General features: G+C 36.9%; 1 protein-coding gene across 3 annotated transcripts in view; it reads left to right on the forward strand.

Moving 5' to 3' along the window:
* The window catches only part of shop (sulfite oxidase), a 151,657-nt gene that overhangs the window by 104,745 nt on the left and 26,834 nt on the right, over window positions 1-20,078 (forward strand). For all 3 annotated transcript variants that reach the window (XM_090392513.1, XM_090392512.1, XM_090392514.1), the window contains one exon: window positions 7,684-7,878. In XM_090392513.1, coding sequence (XP_090248639.1) covers window positions 7,684-7,878 — 195 coding nt within the window. The remainder of the gene's footprint in view (window positions 1-7,683; window positions 7,879-20,078) is intronic.

Consider the following 20,078-nt stretch of genomic DNA (forward strand, 5'->3'; position numbering starts at 1 on the left):
TCCGAAATGCATAACCTTACATTTTGTCACATTAAATTGACATCCATTCTCCTTAGTCCAGAACTCCAATCTATCTAAGTCATCTTGCAAGACTTTGACATCTTCTGCATTCACTATCGCCCTACCCAACTTTGCATCATCAGCGAACAAATGAACTGTCCCACTTAGACCCTTCCCTATATCGTTAATGAACAGATTAAACAGCAGTGGTCCAAGAACAGAACCCTGTGGCACACCACTAGTCACAGGCCGTTTTTTGGACTCTACTCCTGAATAAACTACTCTTTGATATCTCTCCATCAACCACCCAGCTATCCATCTCACCAACCCTATATCCATTCCCATATGTTGTAGTTTACGGATTAGAATTCCATGTGGTATCCTGTCAAACGCCTTTGCCAGGTCCAGCAGTATCACTGTAAACCCATTTCCCTTATCCAGTTCAGCCGTCACCTTGTTATAAAACTTGAGCAAGTTACTGAGGCATGATCTACCCTTCACAAAGCCATGCTGTCCTCTGTACAGTATCTCATTTTCATCAATCCATTCCTGTATTTTTTCCTTGACTACTTTCTCCAAGACCTTGACAACGACTCCTGATATGCTGATCGGTCGGTAATTTGCAACCATAGTCTTGGATCCTCCTTTATGCAGTGAAACTATTTTCCCCTCTTTCCACGCCTTCGGGACTAAGCCAGACCTGAGACTCAGATTAAACAACATGGTCAAGGGCACTGATAATTCATTAGCTGCTTCATGCAAGACCCGTGCCAGTATACCATCCAATCCCACAGATGTATTCACATTAAGGTTCTGTAATAGACTATTCACCTCCACTTCATTCATCACAATTCCCATATAAACTAATGGTTCCTTCATTTTTTCAACGTCACCACCTTGATGATATACTTTTGCAAAGTGCGCGCTCAGTAACTCCACTATATCGACTGGTTCAGTGAACTCTTTACCATCGTCATTCCTTAAAATCATTTTGCCATGTACAGTTTTTTTCTTGCTTGCAGCATATTGAAAGAACTGTTTGGGATTCTCTTTTGCTTGCATAGCTAGTTTCCTTTCATAATCCGCTTTTGCTGTTTTTACCACACTCGTTACCCTTCTGGCCTGTACTTTATACCATTCGTGTGCCTGCAGGTCATCCCTTTCTTTAAATTCCCTCCATAGTTGTTTCTTTTTTTGCATCTCAAGGTTAATGGTGTTATTCATCCATTTAACCTCTCCTTGTTTCACTATTCGGACCTTAGGTATACAATCAGCCATAACCTCCTGTAAATGCTCTTTGATCACTTCCCATACTCTATCGACGTCCAGCCAAGGGCTGGACGTCGATAGAGCATGGGAAGATATTATTTACTGATTACATACACTTCACCTATGCATCAGAAAGGTCTGAAAATTGTTCACTGCATTGACGGTCATTTGTGATTTTAATCTCTATGAACTGGCTGCAATCATTCCTTCACTTTTCCTTAAGCCTGTAAACTTATTAACAACTGCTAGTCAGCGTCCATTTACAGTCTAGCCTCCAAACATATATCAACAAACTTCTTGTTATCTACCTCTGTGCATTCTTCCCCACATAATTTTTCTGAAGGAATACACCTTCCGGTTATTCAAAAAAACATATTGTAGGTTCTTTCTTGTGTGGGATTGATATAAATACATCATTTCTTTTTTTTTTTTTTTAAATAAAAAGATGGCTTTTATGGCCTTTTTTTGCTGTTGTTTTGTTTTTAATCTCTGTATGTGCTTTTCCTGCAATTGGAAATTTTAGTTTATAATCAATATACTATACAGGTATAAAATAAATGGAAACAGAAGAGTTGGAAAACCAAGAAAGTGATGGCATGAGACCAGACAAGTCACTTGGCCTAAAATCTATGATATAGATTTTAGGCCAAATAAGGTCAACTTGTTAAATAAGGTCAACACTACTTGCTTTGATTCAATTGTTTTTATTTTATTTATTATGTTTATTTTTATTTATTTATTTCTCTGTTTGTTTGATTTTGTTTTACTCATAGGAGGTTTGTTTTTGTGTCATAAATTTGAAATTTCTGTTACTTGAGATTATGCCAAATATAAAATATTTCTGTTTTAATAATTTTGTACAACCAGTATGAGACATCTGAAGTATACAGCTTTATTACTAGTTAGCATAGCATCTGCCAAACCAAATTTCTTTGCATTAAAACATCTGAAACCCAGCTAACCTATCTAGTAAATGAAGGGAAACTGACTTAGCTTTAACAGAATTTATTACAGTAGTTATTATAAACTTTATATTTCAACCATTCCTTTTTTTTTTTTCCAATCAGATGATTTGCATTGGCAAGAAAACACAAAACATGTTAAAATTATATATTGTAGTAACTTGATCTTAGAGTTGGTGAGAGTGACCATGTAGAGGATAAATAGGCATGTAGAGGTATCAAAACATAAGGAAATTATGTGGAATTATAAGGGAGGTGACTATTATAGACTTAGAAACCAGCTTGCATCAGTACAATGGATGAAAGAATTTAAAGGAAAAGGGATTGTTAGTACATGGGAGATACTTGAGAAAAATTTGCTGACAGCAATGACAGATTGTATTTATTTATTTATTTCGTATGATGATATAACAGCCGTGAGTCCCTTTTACAGGGAGGTACAGCACCATCCATCTCAAATCCCCCCCCCCCCTTTCATCTGGGCTTGGGACCAGCATATCTGACTAATCAGCACTATGGCTGGAGCGACCATCTTAGTATTCCTGACTGTAATCCATGTGTGTTCGTGAGGCTGGTTTGCCTGTTCTGGGGGATGAAAAACCTGAGTTTTTGGATGAAAAAAAAAAAACCCTACCTCCATATGAAACAGGCTAACTTTCATCAAAAGAGATCAGATAAAAGTTCCTCATGTCACAGTTGGGAATTGAACCAAGCTCTTTCTGACCAAAGGGGTTCATCTATACTGACTGAGCTACAGGGGCTCAGACAGATTGTATACCTCAAGTGAAGAAGATAAAGCAATTTGGAGTCAAATGGATGACAAAAGGGTAATTGCAGAAGAAAAAGAGATTATGGAAGGCATATAAAGAGAGAGAGAGAGAGAGGTGGAGAACAATTGCATGAGGAATATAGGACTCAGGCTAGGAAAGTGACTAGTATTAGAAAGAAAAATTAGAATATGAAAGGAAACTGACACTGCAATCCAAGAGAATCCCAAGGAGTTTTTTCACTACGTGATGAATAGGAAGAAAAATAATAGTGGACGATTATCTTGCTGGGTGGAGATAGAAATTGGGTGACCAAAGCAGATGACATAGTTAAATTTAAAAAAATTAAAATTAATTAAATTTTATTAAGCTCACATTAATGATTACATTATTAGTGTTCCATCCTGTTACTGCAGGCTTTATTCATAGAGGGATAACAATTTATTCCCGGAGTGAGAATTATTATTATTATTAACATCTGAACTCCATGGATTCAGAGACTCATCGTGGGAAATACACACTATTGCACATAATGCTCATCCAACTGGCTTAAATTGATTCAATGTGTCTACATTCACAACACACTCAGGTAATGCATTCCACTCACCAATCACTCTCCATGCAAAGAACCTGTTCACACACTCCTTAGACAATTTCCAGCAATAGCTTCTTGTTCTACACCGTTCTACAACTCCTCTCCCATTCTATGAAAAATCTCTTCTATGTCAACCTGATAACATCCATGACTAGCTTATATGTCTCAATCATATCCCCCCCCCCCTCCTTTGTATAAAGCCTGATCGAGGCCTTATACAATGGTATCGTAACCGCTTTGTTTTTGCATGTCAGGTTCCTCTGCCTCATTGCTATTATCTGATGTGATGTCTTTGCAACTTATGCAATGTGGCACCTGAATTTTAGGTCTTTGACCATACCATTCCCAGATCTCTCATCTAATCTACCTCCTTTAAAGTTTCTCCACCGAGCATATAATTTGCATCCCATTACTGCTTACCAGATTTCAAAACCTTACACTTTGCAATATTGAACTGATAGTTCCACTTAACTGCCTATTCAAGTACTCCTGTATGGCCATAACATCTGTTTAATTCTGCATTGCTGTTCTCAATTTTGCATCATCTGCAAACAGCTATATATCACTAGTTAAACCTATCCCAATATCATTAATATGCAAATTGAACAACAGCAGTCTCAAAACTGACCCCTGCAGAACACCAGTAGTGACCTTCCTCTTTTGGGATACTGCACCCCCCCCACACACACATATACAACTTTTTGATACCTATCTGACAGCCAGTCACTGATCCAACTCAGAAGTCTGTTATACAATCCCATCTATTTCAGTTTATTTAACAGTTTTTCATGTGGCAGTCTCAAAAGCTTTTGCAAAATCCAAGTACACCACTGTATATGCATTTTCCCTGTCCAAGTTATTTTTTCACCTTGTTATAGTACATAAGTAAGTTAGTAAAACATGATCTCCCTTTAACAAACTCATGCTGATCACCACAGAGAATACTGCTGTTATCAACCCATTTCAGTATCCTATTTCTCACTGATCTCTCTCTAGTACCTTTACCACAACTCCAGATATACATATTGGCCTATAATTTGTAGCCACAACCTTATCACCCTTTATGCAGTGGAAAAATCTTACCTTCGTTCCATTCCCTTGGAACTTGAGCTATTGTTAGGCTCTTATATGTGGAATAGATGAAATTGCACTATGCGTTTTAAGGGAATGTGCTATGGCACTGACTGCATCATTAACTGGCTGTTTAATGAAAGTCTTGCAATGGGGAAGGTTCCTGCAGAAGTGGAAGGAAAGTTAAAATAGTACCATCGTAGTAACTCGATCATAATAACCATTGCGCAAGGGTGGTAGTGGAATAGAGGTATCAAATTCTAGGCTTGTTTGTATTTCTTCTGTAGTTAAGATTTTGGAAAAATTGGTAAAGAACTCATAATACAGGATTGGGCAGATCAGGGTAATATTATTTATGCAGGCCAGGATGGATTTGTTAAAGGGCACTTTGTTACTCTATTGTAAAAGGTAATCTGGTTACCTTTTACAATAGAGTAACAAGAGTAGTGGATGAAGGTAAGGCATACGCTGTAATTTTTTTGGATTTTCCCAAGGCATTTGACAGGGTGCCACATAACAAGTTGATTTTTAAGTTGCATCATATGGGTTTGAATATCAGGTTAGTGGATTGGATTGGTAATTCACTCTCTAATAGATATCAGAGAGTTGTATATGGGGATGGGGGGGGGTATAGTATCAGGCAGTATGAAGGTTACAAATGAAGTTCTGCAGGGTTCAGTCCTGGGACCATTGCTGTTCAGTCTTTATGTGAATGAAAATGTCACAGGGCTACAGGGAGATGTTCAGTTGTTTGCAGATGATGTTAAGCTTGGGAGGGTTATTTGTAATAGTGCTGATGTTTTGGCTCTTCAAGAGGATTTGAATAAGCTGGAAGGGTGGGCAAAGACACGTGGATGTCAGTTTAATGCAACTAAATGTAAGGTTTTAAATTTTGGGATCGATAGATGGGATGCTTCATGCTCACTTGATGGAGATATACTGGAAGAAGTGTAGGAAGCAAGGGATCTTGGGGTAATTGTGGATAGAGATTTAAAGTTCCAAGGTCATATTGTAAAGGTTGTGAAAACATCTGAGAGATTTGTGACAATTTTGAGGAGAACATTGACCATGAAAGATAAAAATGTGCTTGTCCCATTGTATAAAGCTTTAATAAACCACAACTGGATTTCTCTGCTCAAATCTGGTCACTGGGATTTGAAAGGAATGAAGTAACCTTGGACAGGTGCAGAGATGGATAACCAAAATTATGTCAGGACTGTATAATGCTGATTATGAGGATAGACTGAGGGCATGTGGACTGCAGAGTTTGGTGGATAGAAGACAAAGCGGGGGGGGGGGGGGGGGATATGATTGAGACATTTAAGCTGTTGGAGGGTTATTATCATATTAACCTTACCGGCGATTATGGATCAAATACGCATCCTCATACGTTTCGTATCCATCATATATTTCAATGTAATTCAATGGTATTACAATTTTAATATGCACTTCGCATCCATGATAAACTGGATGTGTATATGCGTCCTGCCGAGTAGCGTGGTTAACACTGAGGAAAATTTTCCTATGGTAGAATGAGGGAAAGGAACAAGGACAAAAGGTCATTCCTGGAAGTTGCAAAAGGGTAAGAAGTAAGTTTTTTTGCATGGAGAGTGGTGGGAGCATAGAATGCATTGCCTGAGAGGGTGGTGAATGTGCAGACTGTGGATAATTTCAAGGAGTGGTATGATCGACTTATTGCTAGTTCTACAGATAAGTTGAAAGTTAATCTAGTCCAGAAACCCTACTCTTGAGATTAAACAGGGAACTTTTTCAAGCCGCTTCAGGCCTCCTGCAAGTGGGACAGTGGTCTCACACCAGGTCATGAAATTCATCTACCACCTAATTCACAAATATCCACATCTATAGTGAGATTCGACCCCACAGTTCATTGGTTGGAGAGAGAGAAAGAGAGCAGCTTTGCTATCCCAAATTTAATAAAATTTGTATTTAAGTGATAGCAAGGCTGCTCTCTTTCTTTCTCTTTAACCAATGGACTGCAGAGTCAAAGATGTCCCTGCAATTCAGTTTTAGTTAGTGCATTTTTATTGAATAATCTAGGAAAATAATATGAATTGATATTAATAATTCTATGTGAGCTAGGTGGAATTAATGAATGGTATGAAGGATCCTGCTAAATTTTCTAAGTCATTTCAGTTTTGGTTTCAATTGGACTACTTGTAGTGGTAAAATGAAGCAGAACAAAATTATGTGTACAGTACATAAACAAATATGTGTCCAAGTTTGATGAAATAACTTAAAACATTATACACCTAACTTTTAAGATGTATATATAACTTTTATGACACTTATCATATTTTTATAAAAGTGCCACTGCTTGCTAACATTCTTTTGATAAATAACTTTGTTACAGACATTGCTATGAGAAAACAATGGAAATATTAATAGTTAGAAATTCTTAACAGCTTGCTAATCCTACCATTCATTTGATGTAGAGTGCATGGATAGCATGGATTTATGATTCTCAGACTTGGTTATTAACCAATACACAGAACAAAAAAAAAAAGCTCCAAGTTTGCCAAAGAGTAATGGAGATGAGTTTACTTGGAGTATCCAGATTAGATAGAATAAGGAACAAGGACTTAAAAGACCTAACAAAAATAAAAATACATCATTTGGAGAGCTAGGAAATCAAAATGGGATTGGCAAGATATCAAAATAATAGGTGGTCAAAGAGATCAAGAGTGGCTGCCGAGAGAAGGAGTCAGAAAACCTGGAAGACAGAGAAAAAGATGTAGAGATGACATTGAAAAATGGCTAGATGTCACATGAACAAGAGTGACCTGGGAAAGGAGAGAGTGGGAGAAGTTGGGGGAGGCCTCTGCACTTCTGTGAGACATTTAGGCTAACAACAACCAACAACAGCATGGATAGCAGTTTTTATTGTTAATCAAGTCATAGTGCAAGACTGTTTGATAAAAGATTATTTTTTTTTCTCTCTTATTTTTAGGTAGAACTTTAACTAGAATTCCAATAATCAGTCTATTTGTTCTGTTATCAGGTTAAAAAAGTTAAGGGTTTAAGCTGGGATGCAGCAGCAATATCAAATGCTACTTGGACTGGTGTTCGACTTGTGGATGTGCTCAAATATGCTAAGATAAACCCTGAAGATACCTCTATTGCTCATATTCAGTTTGAAGGTTTGGATACAGATCCCTCTGGTGCCCCTTATGGAGCTTCAATTCCTGCTTATAAGGTGAGATGATTTTTGTTTCTCCCTCCCTCTCTCTCTCTCTTTTTGTGTTTTTTTATGTGCTAATCACAGCATACCATTATAGTTGCCCCCCCCCCTTATCTACTGGGGATAAGCTCCAATATCCCCAGTGGATACCTCTAACTGCAGATAGTACTAGTACCGAACCCTATATATACTATGTTTTTTCCTATATATATATGCATACCTATGATCAAGTTTAATTGATAAATTAGGCACAGTACGAGATAACAATAACTATTAATAAAATAGAACAATTATAACAATATACTGTAATAAAGCCACAGTTAGCCTAGTGGCTATGTGCTTCGCAAACCATATGCCTGGGGAAGGAGTGTCCTGGGCTCGATTCCCGTCGCCGACATGAGAAGCTTAAGGATCTTCCTCAGCCATAGCCAAGTTAGCCGATCTTGGGCGTGGACAGCAGGGTTTTTCATCCTGCAAGCAGGCAAACCGGCCCCATGAACACACACACTGGTACTGGTACATCACCCTTAGGGGATGCGGCAGTGGAGTGGTGAACCAGCTGCATTAATTCGCCAGTAGCCCCTCATTAGGAGGGGGACTAAACCTGTCCTAGGACAGACAAGAGAAATAGAGAGAGACTGTAATAAAAGTTATGTGAATGAAATCTTAGCAACCTCAGCATATGATTTTTTTTCTTTCCTTATGAAGTTGAGAACTTTCATCTTTTTGCTTAAAGGAAATACTTTACGGTTTCATTTTGGCATATCCAAATTGCCAGCATCACTAATCTTTTATGTTCAAGTAAAATAGGGTAACTTGGACACACAAGTGCAGCGATACCATGACAGTCAATCTGATAACTGAGATGACTACTAAGTGACTAAACAGGCAGGTAGTATCATTATACAGTATAGTGTGGATACTCTGTATGCTGGACAAAGTGATGAATCTTATCCTGGGCTGGACAGAGCAGGATGGCACACAATTTAAAACTTATGAATTGTTTATTTCAAGAATTTTCCATTTAATATTTTCAGACTGAGGTTGATCACAGGTAACTGAAACTGCAGAAAGTGAACCAGCAGATAAGGAGGACTACTGTATTTTTCATTAGGTTCATAATATATATTTTTCTTTCCTCATGATACACAAAGTCTAAAAATATCTTCGTTATCGTTATTATTATTATTATCATCATCATGAATAGATAAAAGACATGGGAGGTTCTTGCCATCATGCACAATGTCACAAACAAGTTCAAGGCATTAAAATCTCTCTCTCTCTCTGAACTTGTTTACTGTTTCTGTACTTGCCATACTTTCAGGCAATCCAAAATACATTCCATTCCCTCATCCTCAAACAAAACAAAGTAACAGGGATAACTTCATGTTCTGTTCCTTTCTCTTTCTCTCTATGATAAATTCCTTATGTTTGAATCTTGTGCAAACCCTCATTAAGTTATGTGTCAATTATATCATCACTCTCTCTCCTCTTCCTCTTCTTCCTGTCCAATGGTTTTGCAGATGGCATTCCATTAATCTGACCTCATACCTTTCCAGTGACCTCAAGCTATTCTTGTTAGGATATCATTTTCATTCATCCATGTTTCACTTATTCCTATGATTTGGGGGCAAATAAACTCAATCAGTGAAACAATTTAATCTTTCTTATTTCTGATGCTCCTGGCATTTGTAAATAAACACAACAGTCCACTTCTAAGTCTATAACCAGTCCTACCTAAGCCACTTGTCGGTTGTGATTTTCCCACCTTTCCTAATCACCTTTATTATCGCTCACCATGTGTATCCACTCAGTCTCAACTATCCTGCTCACATCCTGATCTGTTCTATTTCTATGTGGATCTTCCCTCATACATACATTCACTACACTACCAGTCTCCTGATCTTTCACTTCACCTCTTCTGATCTCTTGCTTGCATCATACACTACACTTCCATCTAGCAACAGTTTCTCCAGTTCACTCACTCCAAAGCCATTCAAATGTAATTTCTCGTGTCTGTATAATTCCATTTTTGGTTCAAATACATGCCATACATTCATCAGCATACCCTTCATAATTCTGGATCTCCATCCCAGCTCATCATTGTCATACCTCAGCAACACACTGAGAACCTTTCCCACTGTACTGTTATCTTTCACTGTCGTCAATAAACTACTGATATCTACCCTTACATTCTACTTATGTTTACTTAAATCATTTGTCTCCACTACCATCACTAATTCTCTTGCTCATTTTCCCTCCTGGATAGCAAACCTTATGGACTCTCTCATTAACCAATCCTCTAACAACGGAATCTCCATATGCTGCTATTCTTGAATCATTCGTCATCTCTTTTATCCATTTTTCTTTCATTCTATTCTTTTGCAAACTTTCATTTGTTTCTCCTAAACATTTAACATCATTCCATGTATTCCTAATTTAATTTTTCATTTTGAATAACTCTTTCTTCAAATCTTGCATTCCAGCAATTTTACTCTCTGTCACTACCATAGTCTCGCTACTGCTGCACCTTACTTCCGTTTCCTCATTCATACTTCTTTACTCCCATATCACTTACTTTTGCTTCTTCATTCTTGCATTCTTTCACTCTCTCAGTCTCACTATCTTTTGTTTTGTTTCTTTCATTTACGCTAACTTTCATTCATTCAGTCTGTTTCACTTTTGTTAACTCATAGTCTAACAAAATATCACACTTTCTACAAATCCATATTTTCTCTTGTATCCTGTTCCGTCTCTCCACCAATACATTTTTCACATTTTGCCATGCATACATATTGCAATCACGACATCAAAACATTTTAAAAAAATTAGTCATTAACCGCATTTAATTTTCATGACACTCATCTGTTTGACCCAGTGTGTACCACCACCATGTTCCGTTCAAGGTAAGATTCAAAAATTCAATAAAAAAAGTCAGTAAGAAATCCACAACGGCATGTTTGGTCTCTAGAACAGGATTTCCAGACAATATAAAAAAATAAATAAAAATGTACTACTAACTGCATCAATTCACCTAGGACGTTAGTCTTTCTTTGTTTATTTATTTTCCTGCCATCTTGGCATTAACCACCTTACCGGCCATTATGGATCAATACTCATCCTCATACGCTTCTTATCCATCATATATTTCAATGTAATATCAATGGTTATTACAATTTTAATATGCACTTCGCATCCATGATAACCTTGACGTCTATAGAGTCTTGGCTGGTAGCATGGTTAAACATCTATTTTGCTAACTTTTCCTCTCCCATTCTGTGTAAGTGACCATACCACCTTACATTACCTCTGATTATATATTACTGAATCCTAACAGTATCAAATTGCTTTCTAACATCTTTATTTTTAATATCTGCCATTGATGCCATCTGTTCACTGACCCAATTTTTCTCATAATTCATTTCTGGTCTCTACTCCTTGATCATTTCCTTTATTTATACTGCTGTTGCTTATACTGCTAATTTAGTGTTTTGGCTAATTTCTCTCTTATTTCATATAAATTTATTGAGCTGGCTCCCCACTATACCAGCTCTCTTATTCTGCTGTCATTTTCCATATTTAATTTGTCATCTTTAATAAAAATTATGCCTAAAGGGCTGAAATATTTAACTTATTATATTAAGAATGCATTTGAAGTTTTCTATGTCACTGCCAAGTTTTATAAAAAGATCAATAACAGCTGTAACAAATTTTTACACCGAATTTGTTACAGCTGTTATTGAGTTAAATAATCCTAGAAACTTGCACTGCACATCTTCAGGAGTACATTATCTTCATAAATCTAGGTTTGATATCTCCAATTCTGATATCAAGTTGTTTAATGCCACTTTCTTTCATAATGTGATCCACATAGATGAGGAATAAGAGTAGAGATAGTGCACCCTTTTCTCACACATGATTTTACATCAAACCACCTTCCTGTACTTCCTCCAATTCTGACTACTGATTTAACTTAAATACACTATGTATTATGTTACATTTACCCAAAATAATTGTAGAATTCTGAACAGATTTTCTTTTGGCACCTTGTCATATGTCTTTCAGATCTACGAAACTTAAATTAGAATTTTGTTATACTCCTATGATTCTCAACTATTTGTAAAATGAAAATCTGATCTTGAAAACCTCTGTTTGGTCTTAATCTAGCTGCTGTAGCAGAAAAAACTTGGTTTTTCTTTCCTCCATTTCTAAGATTTTTTCATCAGTCTCCACAATTTTACCACCTTCCTGATATTTTCTTCTATATTCTTTCTTCTATGTTGAAGTATTCCCATGAATTTTGTTGAGTTATTTTTACACGTTGCTTTGCTTTCTTATATTTTTTGTGTATTCTCCTAGGACATCTAATGATTTACTTGCTAGTTGCTTTTAATATGCTTTTTTTTTTTCTTTTCTAGGACTGACTCTTTAACTTTTTGCATCCACCATGGAGTTCTGATTTTTCTATCTTTTTGGATAACTTCACTACATGATTGCCTAGTTGAATCAGTCAGTATTTTCTCAGAGATTTTCCACTGGGACTCCAAGGTTTGATTCTTGATTTTGAATTCTGTAATTTTTTCTTGAATAATATTTGTATAGTTAGGTTTATAGTTCACCTGTAAAAGCTGCTCAACTTTAATTCTTTTTAAAACCTTCTTATATATTAACATTTTATTGCTTAAATTAAATGATAATCACTCCCAATTTCAAATCCCTTATATGTTCTTATATTGTAAACTAGTGTGAAGATATCAGTGAAGGATTAATATAATCAATAATACTTTTCTTTTTTTGTGTGTCTTGTGTGTGAATTTGTGCATATCTTTTTGTTGAAACATGGTGTTAGTGATGACTAGTCTGTGTCCTGAACAGAAATCCATTAGGTACTTACCATTATTATTAGCTTTATTCTTTTTTTCCTAATTTTCCCAAAACATTTCTATATGCTACCTGAGATTCATTTCCTACTTGTTCTTAAGATCTCGAACAAGACCAACTTTTTATTTTCTTTATGTCAACTTGCCTTTTTAATGAATCACAAAATTCCTCCACTTCTTCCTTAGAATCTTCAGTGTTGGACCATAGGCAAAAATAAGTTTCATTATCCAGTTCTTCAGTTTGAAACTGCCCACATAAATCGACATAAAATTACCTGCTAGTCAAGTTTATATTTGTGTTTGGTGTTAAATTTAATGCTACTGCTACTTGAATTTAATTTCCTATATTTATTATTTAGCATGATCTCACTTATCTTAATCTTCACCTCAGTAACATTAATTATATCCACATGGTACTTCTCTAATTCTTCTGCCAGTTCAACTTCTTTTCTGTTGATGCTGCTTATGTTGATAGTGCCTATCTTCCATTCTCCTGTCATTAAATTTGTTCTAGTGGCTAAGTTTTCTCCTTTCTTGATATTTCTTATATACAGTCATATATTTCAGCTGGTATGAAATTTCATTATGTTGTACCCATCATGTTTGTTTCTACTTTATGCCAACAGAGAATACAGTTTTTGTTGGTTATGTCCCAATTTCCATCTCATCTTCATTAGTAGTTCAGCACTCAGTGAATACTTGCTATCTGGATGCACCACTTGAAGGTTAGGATTGGACATTAGGTCTCAGGACTCAAGAAATAAAACTTAAGTATACTAGTCACAAAAAAAAATTTATTCACCCAAAGTATCAATCTGCTTTATTTAAATATTGTTATAGGTGATGTTTTAAAAAAACTGAATGTTATGAAGAAAAATAATAAAATTCACGCAAACAACAAGAAAGTAGGTAGCACTTGTTATGGAGCCAGACTTGCTTTTGACACACACATTTTGACATATATCTTTGCAAGATAATTTATTTTTTTAAATAACCATATTAAAAAGCCTTTCATTATGCAAAATTTTCAGGTACACCGCCAATTTTATGGCAATGGATAGTGTGGCACTTCCCTTAGGCTGGATAAAATTACAAGAGCACACTTGAAATTCTGGCGACCACCCGACTAGTTAATTTGGCCACTACATATGGCATTATGTGGGTGCATGGGTCAGTTCATAGAAGTGGTGTGGTGGTGGTATTAAGCATAAGTCCATATTGTACTGTATCACTTATACTAACATATTTTATTTAATCACATAATTCACATTTAATTTACATTTAATATATAAGTTTCTAGTAGTTCATGGTACCTCAGAGATATGGGAAGAGTATAATTATTGAATTGGAGGTGTACCAATGAATTATTATTATGTGATCTCTATTGCTCCAGCAAAATGGCAAGTTTGGTCAAGCTCTGGAACCAAGGGTGTTGGTAAATCAATGGTATATGCCTGTATTTAATTACACAAAGCTAATTCATTTATAAGCTGTGAAAAGAAGTTTACAAAAATACTATTACAATTGCAAACTTAAGGGTAAAGAATGTTGAAAGAATGAGATATATAGATGTACTAGAGTATTTAATCAAATTGTGCCAGCTGTAATTTTTGTGTTTATAATAACTTATTTTTCATAATTTCATTAGTTAATGAAATTACATTGCTGCACCATTAATTTTTTTTAAATACTAAATTGTCTGTTACATATGTCAGGCATTCTGTATATATGAGATCTGCCTTGGAAATTATTACTATTATTCAGGCCTCCATGGAGTCAAGAGACTCATTGTGGGAGGGCTTTCCTAGGAAAACACAAAATCTATCACACCACCACTCCTTGAACTCATTAACCGTTCTTGCTCTCACCACTCTATCAGGTAATGCATTCCACGGTTCAACCACCCTCCACAGAAAGAAACCACTCCTCACCCTCTTGCAATAGCCTCTTGTCATCGCTCCTTCCTGCTGTTCCAGCAGTGAAAGAACTCCCCCAGTGTCCACCCTGTAACTGCCTCTCGGCAGTTTAAAATTCTAGATCATATCACCTCTGCTTCTCTCCACTAAACTCTGAAGTCCACATTCCCTCAGCTAATCCTCATAACTAACATTGTACAGTCCTGAAACCATCTTTGTTATCCATTGCTGTACTCTTTTCAAGGTTAATTTATCCCCTTCAAATTCTGGGGACCAAATTTTAGAACAATAGTCTAAGTGTGGTCTGATCAGGGTTTTATACAACAGAATAATAACTCTTCTATCTCTGCAGATCAGCACCCCTCTGTATTGCAGCACTCCTCTGGGTTACCTTCACCACCTTTGCAATATGTTCCCTGAATTTCAGTTTTCTATCAATCATCACCCCGAGATCTCTTGTCTCCCCTACTTCCTTCAGTACAGCTCCTCCAATTGAGTATGCAGCCTCCCATCGATGTATCCCAAACTTCAAGACTTTACATTTTGCTGCGTTAAACTGACCCTTTGCCCCATTCATTTGCCCATCTGTCTAGTTTATTCAAATCCTCTTGCAGGGCTACCACATCTGCACTATTACTAATAACCCTTCCCAGCTTCACATCATCTGCAAACAACTGAATATCTCCTTGCAATCCATTGACAATGTCATAGATATAAAGGTTAAACAATACAGGTCCCAGTACTAAGCTCTGTGGAACCTCACTTTTAACCTTCTGGTTCCTTGATATTGCACCGCCATACACACACAATTCTCTGATACCTATCAGAAAGTCAATCCTGAATCCAGTTGATTAACACGACATCTAAACCCATGTGCTGTAACTTAAATATCAGCTTATCATGTGCCACCCTGTCAAATGCTTTGCAAAATCAAAAAAAAAAAAAAAAAATAAAATAAAATGCAGTGTATGCCTTCATCAACTGCTCTTGTCACTTTATTATAAAAGGCAATCATATTACTAAAGCAAGAGCACCCCTTAACAAATCCATGTTGATTCTCACAAAAAACATTACCCTCACCTGCCCAACGCAGTATATAATCCCTCACTAACAAGTACTGAAGACACGCAAATTGGCTTATAATTAGACACCTCGTCAGCTACCACCCTTATTTAATGGCACTATCTTACCTTCCTTCCATTCCTTGGGTACCTTTCCCATAGCTAGCCTTTCATTGAAAAGCCAGGTCAAAGGAGCTGTTAGTTCTTTAGCACATTCCTCTCAGAACTCATGGCGAAATACCATCTGGTCCCACGGCTTTACTGACATTCAGAGTAATCAGTATTTGGAACACACTCCTCTTGCACCTCTAAACCTTGAACCTGCCCTACCCCTCTAGTATTAAAACCTTCTTCTCCAGAATGAAATACTGCAATAAAGTGCTCATTGAACAACTCCGTTATGTCCTCTGCATCAGTCACTCTATTCCCATTTTTATCCTGCAATGTTATTCTTCCACAATCATTTCTCCTCCTACTGGCCACATAGCTAAAAAATTCCCTAGGATTTTCTCTGGATCTAAGTGCCAATCTCTTCTCATATTCCAGTTTTGCATTCTTCACCATACTAGTCACTCTTCTGGCCTGAGTCTTATATTCTTCATGCATCTGCTTTCTACCCCTCTCCTTATATCTCTTCCATAATCTCTTTTTTATCCTCAGTTCCTGTTTGGTATCGTTTGTCATCCACTTTACACCAAATTGTATCTGCTTCTTCGCTCATGAAATACAGCTTACTATTGCTGCTAACAAATATTTCTTCACAATTTCCCAAGCACTAATGATATCCTGGCTTTCCAATCCCACTCTCCATGGAACTGCCCCCAATTGATATCTAACACTATTATAATCACTCACCTTATAATTCCATAATCACTCACCTTATAATTCCACATATGTTCCCTTTTCTTTGATATTCCTGCATGTCTATTCATCTTCCAAATCAAAACCACATGGCCACCTCTCTCCAACTGGGTGTGTGGGGGGGGGTATGTCATCTGAGTTATTATCAGCTCTTCTGATGCTATGATCAAATCCAAAACTCTTGAACCTCTTGTTCCCTCTGTTGCATGTTTCCTAAGACATTTGTCCCTCAAGAATTCTAGAAATTCCATTCCCTTATTACTACATGCATTTTCCTCTTCCTACAACTTTTTTTCTCTCTTCCTTAACTACTGCTGTAGTTAAAATCTCCCATAACAATCATTCTTCTTGTACTTGCCAAGCTCAACTGCCTAAACATCTCCTGCTCCACACCCTCTGTGTTCCTTGGCTTGTAGCAACACCCCACTAAATATCCTGTCTTGTCCATCTCTACTTTACGCCATATGCTTTCAAAACCATTAGTGTCACTGCCTTCCAAAGCCTCCACTCTTAGAGGACATAAATGATCACTTATCATAAGCAGTACTCCACCACCATGTTTTCCCTTCCTATCCTGCCAAAAAATGCTGTACCCTGCTACTTCTATTCCTGTTATTAGATCATCTTACGTCAACCATGTCTCAGAGATCCCAATAATCTTTGGCCAGGCTGATGCTATCAGCACCACCACTTCATCTCCTTTATTTCGGATACACCTGGCATTAGTATAAAGCATAAAAATTTCACTGCTTCTATACCTGTCATTATTCCCTACAGATCCCCACTGGACTCAGTGTTACCTTATGTTGTCCTCCTTCCCCCAAGCACCCATTCCCACAAGAGGCTACCCCTGCTACCATCCACCTTGGGAATTCTAGTTTCCCCTGCATTGACACACCAATTCGTTCAGAAAACTGCAATCTCTCCAGATGTGTACATCCTTCCTCATTCAAATGCAAGCAGTCTACAGTTCCTTTCTGTCCTCAAATACCCTCCAAGCATCCACATATTCCAATCCTCTCTTCTGACACATTCTGGCTATTATGCTGTTCATTATTACTGCTCATCTGCTCAACTCATCATTATCATACATGGGTAACACACACACACACACACGCACTAACTTTCCTCTCTGCGTTTTCTTTTGTACAATCTCAAGCATGAATCTCAGATCTCTTGCCACCTGATTTACACTGACTCTCAAGTCATTCGTGCCCACCATCACAATCATTTCATTCACCCTTTCGCCACGCTTAATTGCCATAGCCACAATTTATATCGTTCCTCTAGGTCATAGGTTCCCAAAGTGGGCGATACCACCCCTCAGTGGGCACTGAAGCCTTCTAGGGGGGATAATGGGATCAGAAGCATTTGGGGGTGTTCAGGCAGTCTAGGAGTCGGTGGCTCTTTATAGAGGAAATGAATAATATATATTTAAAAATTCATTATTTTCGTGATTTTGCGATTAGATAATCATTTAAAATTTAAATATTGCATTTTAATTTATCTTATGCCGTCTTACATGATCAATTTTTTTATCAATTTTCTATTTCAATTATTTTAGACAAAATACAAGCAAAAGCATCCAAGATTATCATTGGTGCAGTCTCATCCACTAACAACATCAGAGCCCAACAGGAATGTGGGCTTGACCTGCTGGAGGACAGACGAAAATTTGCCACCATAAAATTCATAAATAATATCAGAAGCTACCAAAGTGATCATATCTCCCTAAAAACTTATGAACATTGGAACCAAAATTGCAGACTTCACAGATCATCAACTTTACAATATGATGACACTATCAGGAAAGAAATAGGTCTTGATCAGCTAAATGTTCACATAAACAAAGAACCTCTATTTTCCAGTCCTTTACCTTCAAATACCTCCATAAATCTAATCCTTACTAAACTCTGTACAAAAAAAGAACCAAAAGAAATGCTTAAAGAAAAGGCCTAAATACCATCAACCTTCTTTCATCCTCCAAACAGGTTATTTGTTATACCGATGGATCATCAGACACCAATATGATTAATGGAGGCGCTGGTGTTCTCCTTCTACTCCCGAAAGGTGAAAAACTTTCAATAAAAGTTGGATCTGGGAGAATCGCTTCCAATTTTACCAGCGAACTCTACGCAATAAATAAAGCACTAGAAGCCTACTTAAATCTATCATCATCTCAACAATCTGAAGGAATTATAATTTACAGTGACTCAAGATCAGCTATGGAGGCAATCAAAAATGGCAATACCAAGCTCACACAAGACATCCATAAACTCTTAAATCAACTAAAGTATTTAGGTAAAAGTTGCATTTTACAATGGATTCCTGCTCATGTAGGCATTGATCACAACGAAGCAGCTGATAAATTAGCAAAAGAGGCCAGAGAACTCAACCAAGAAACTCATATGATAACTCTTGCTGATGCCAATGCACTAGCAAAAGCTAAACTAATTCCATTGAAATCAGTGATACAACATCAAATTCCCGAGATCAATGCTGACAGAAGGACCTCCACCACGATAGCAAGACTACGAACAGGACATTATAGAGGAATGAAGATCAATACAGATGATACGAGAACATATAGAAACTGCAACAACTGCCCCAATACTGAACTGACACCCACTCGCATCTTTACCTGTCCAGCAATTACAGCAGCCTTGCAAGAAATAGATCCTAATCCTGAACAACAGCTCTATACAAACAAAATCACAGACATAGCCAAAGCAGTACAAGGAGCACATGGAAACATCTAAGACTCTTCAAAGGACAAGACAACAACAACAACATTTCAATTATTTATTCATTTGAAAATTTCTATGTCAGATAGAAATAGATGTCAATTTTCTATGTCAATGAGAAAATAGAGCCTGTGTATATATGTGTGTATAATAGGTTATGTTTACAGTAGCAAATATATTCGTTATATTTCATTTCAAAATGTATATAAAATATATAAAACCACTTTTATATATTATACTGTTTTCTGTGGTTATGTTTTGTAGGTTTGTTGTTTATATCTTGTGTAATTATTTTATTTATTAATTATTATTTATTATTATTTGGACAAAATGCAGAAAACTTATAATGGGGGGGGCGTTACAAAATTTATGTCTTGCAAAGTGGGCAGTGGCCCGAAAAAGTTTGTGAACCTATGCTCTAGGCAAACACTCCTCTGGCATCCTATCTTGCACGCCACGAATCATTGAGTCTCCATACATCACACCTTTTACCACTCTGTTCCTTGACTGCTCACCCTGCATCCCTCGCTCTTTCTCCTCTAACCCGTTCTCTGTGTGTTCCCCTAATTACCTGCTGTCCTGGCATCACTCTATCACTGGTTCCAGCATTCCATCGTATTCTTCCCATTTCCTCTCTCTTACTGTTTCCATTCTCTCCTCTTCTATCATTCCCATAACTCTCTCATTCCCTCTCTTCTACTGTTTCTATTCTCTCCTCTTCTATCATTGCCATACCCCAACCTCTCTCATTCC

This window comes from Typopeltis vanoorti, chromosome 5, assembly GCF_054136105.1.
Source record: "Typopeltis vanoorti isolate ZY-2024b chromosome 5, IOZ_Tvanoo_1.0, whole genome shotgun sequence".
NCBI lineage: Eukaryota > Metazoa > Arthropoda > Arachnida > Uropygi > Thelyphonidae > Typopeltis > Typopeltis vanoorti.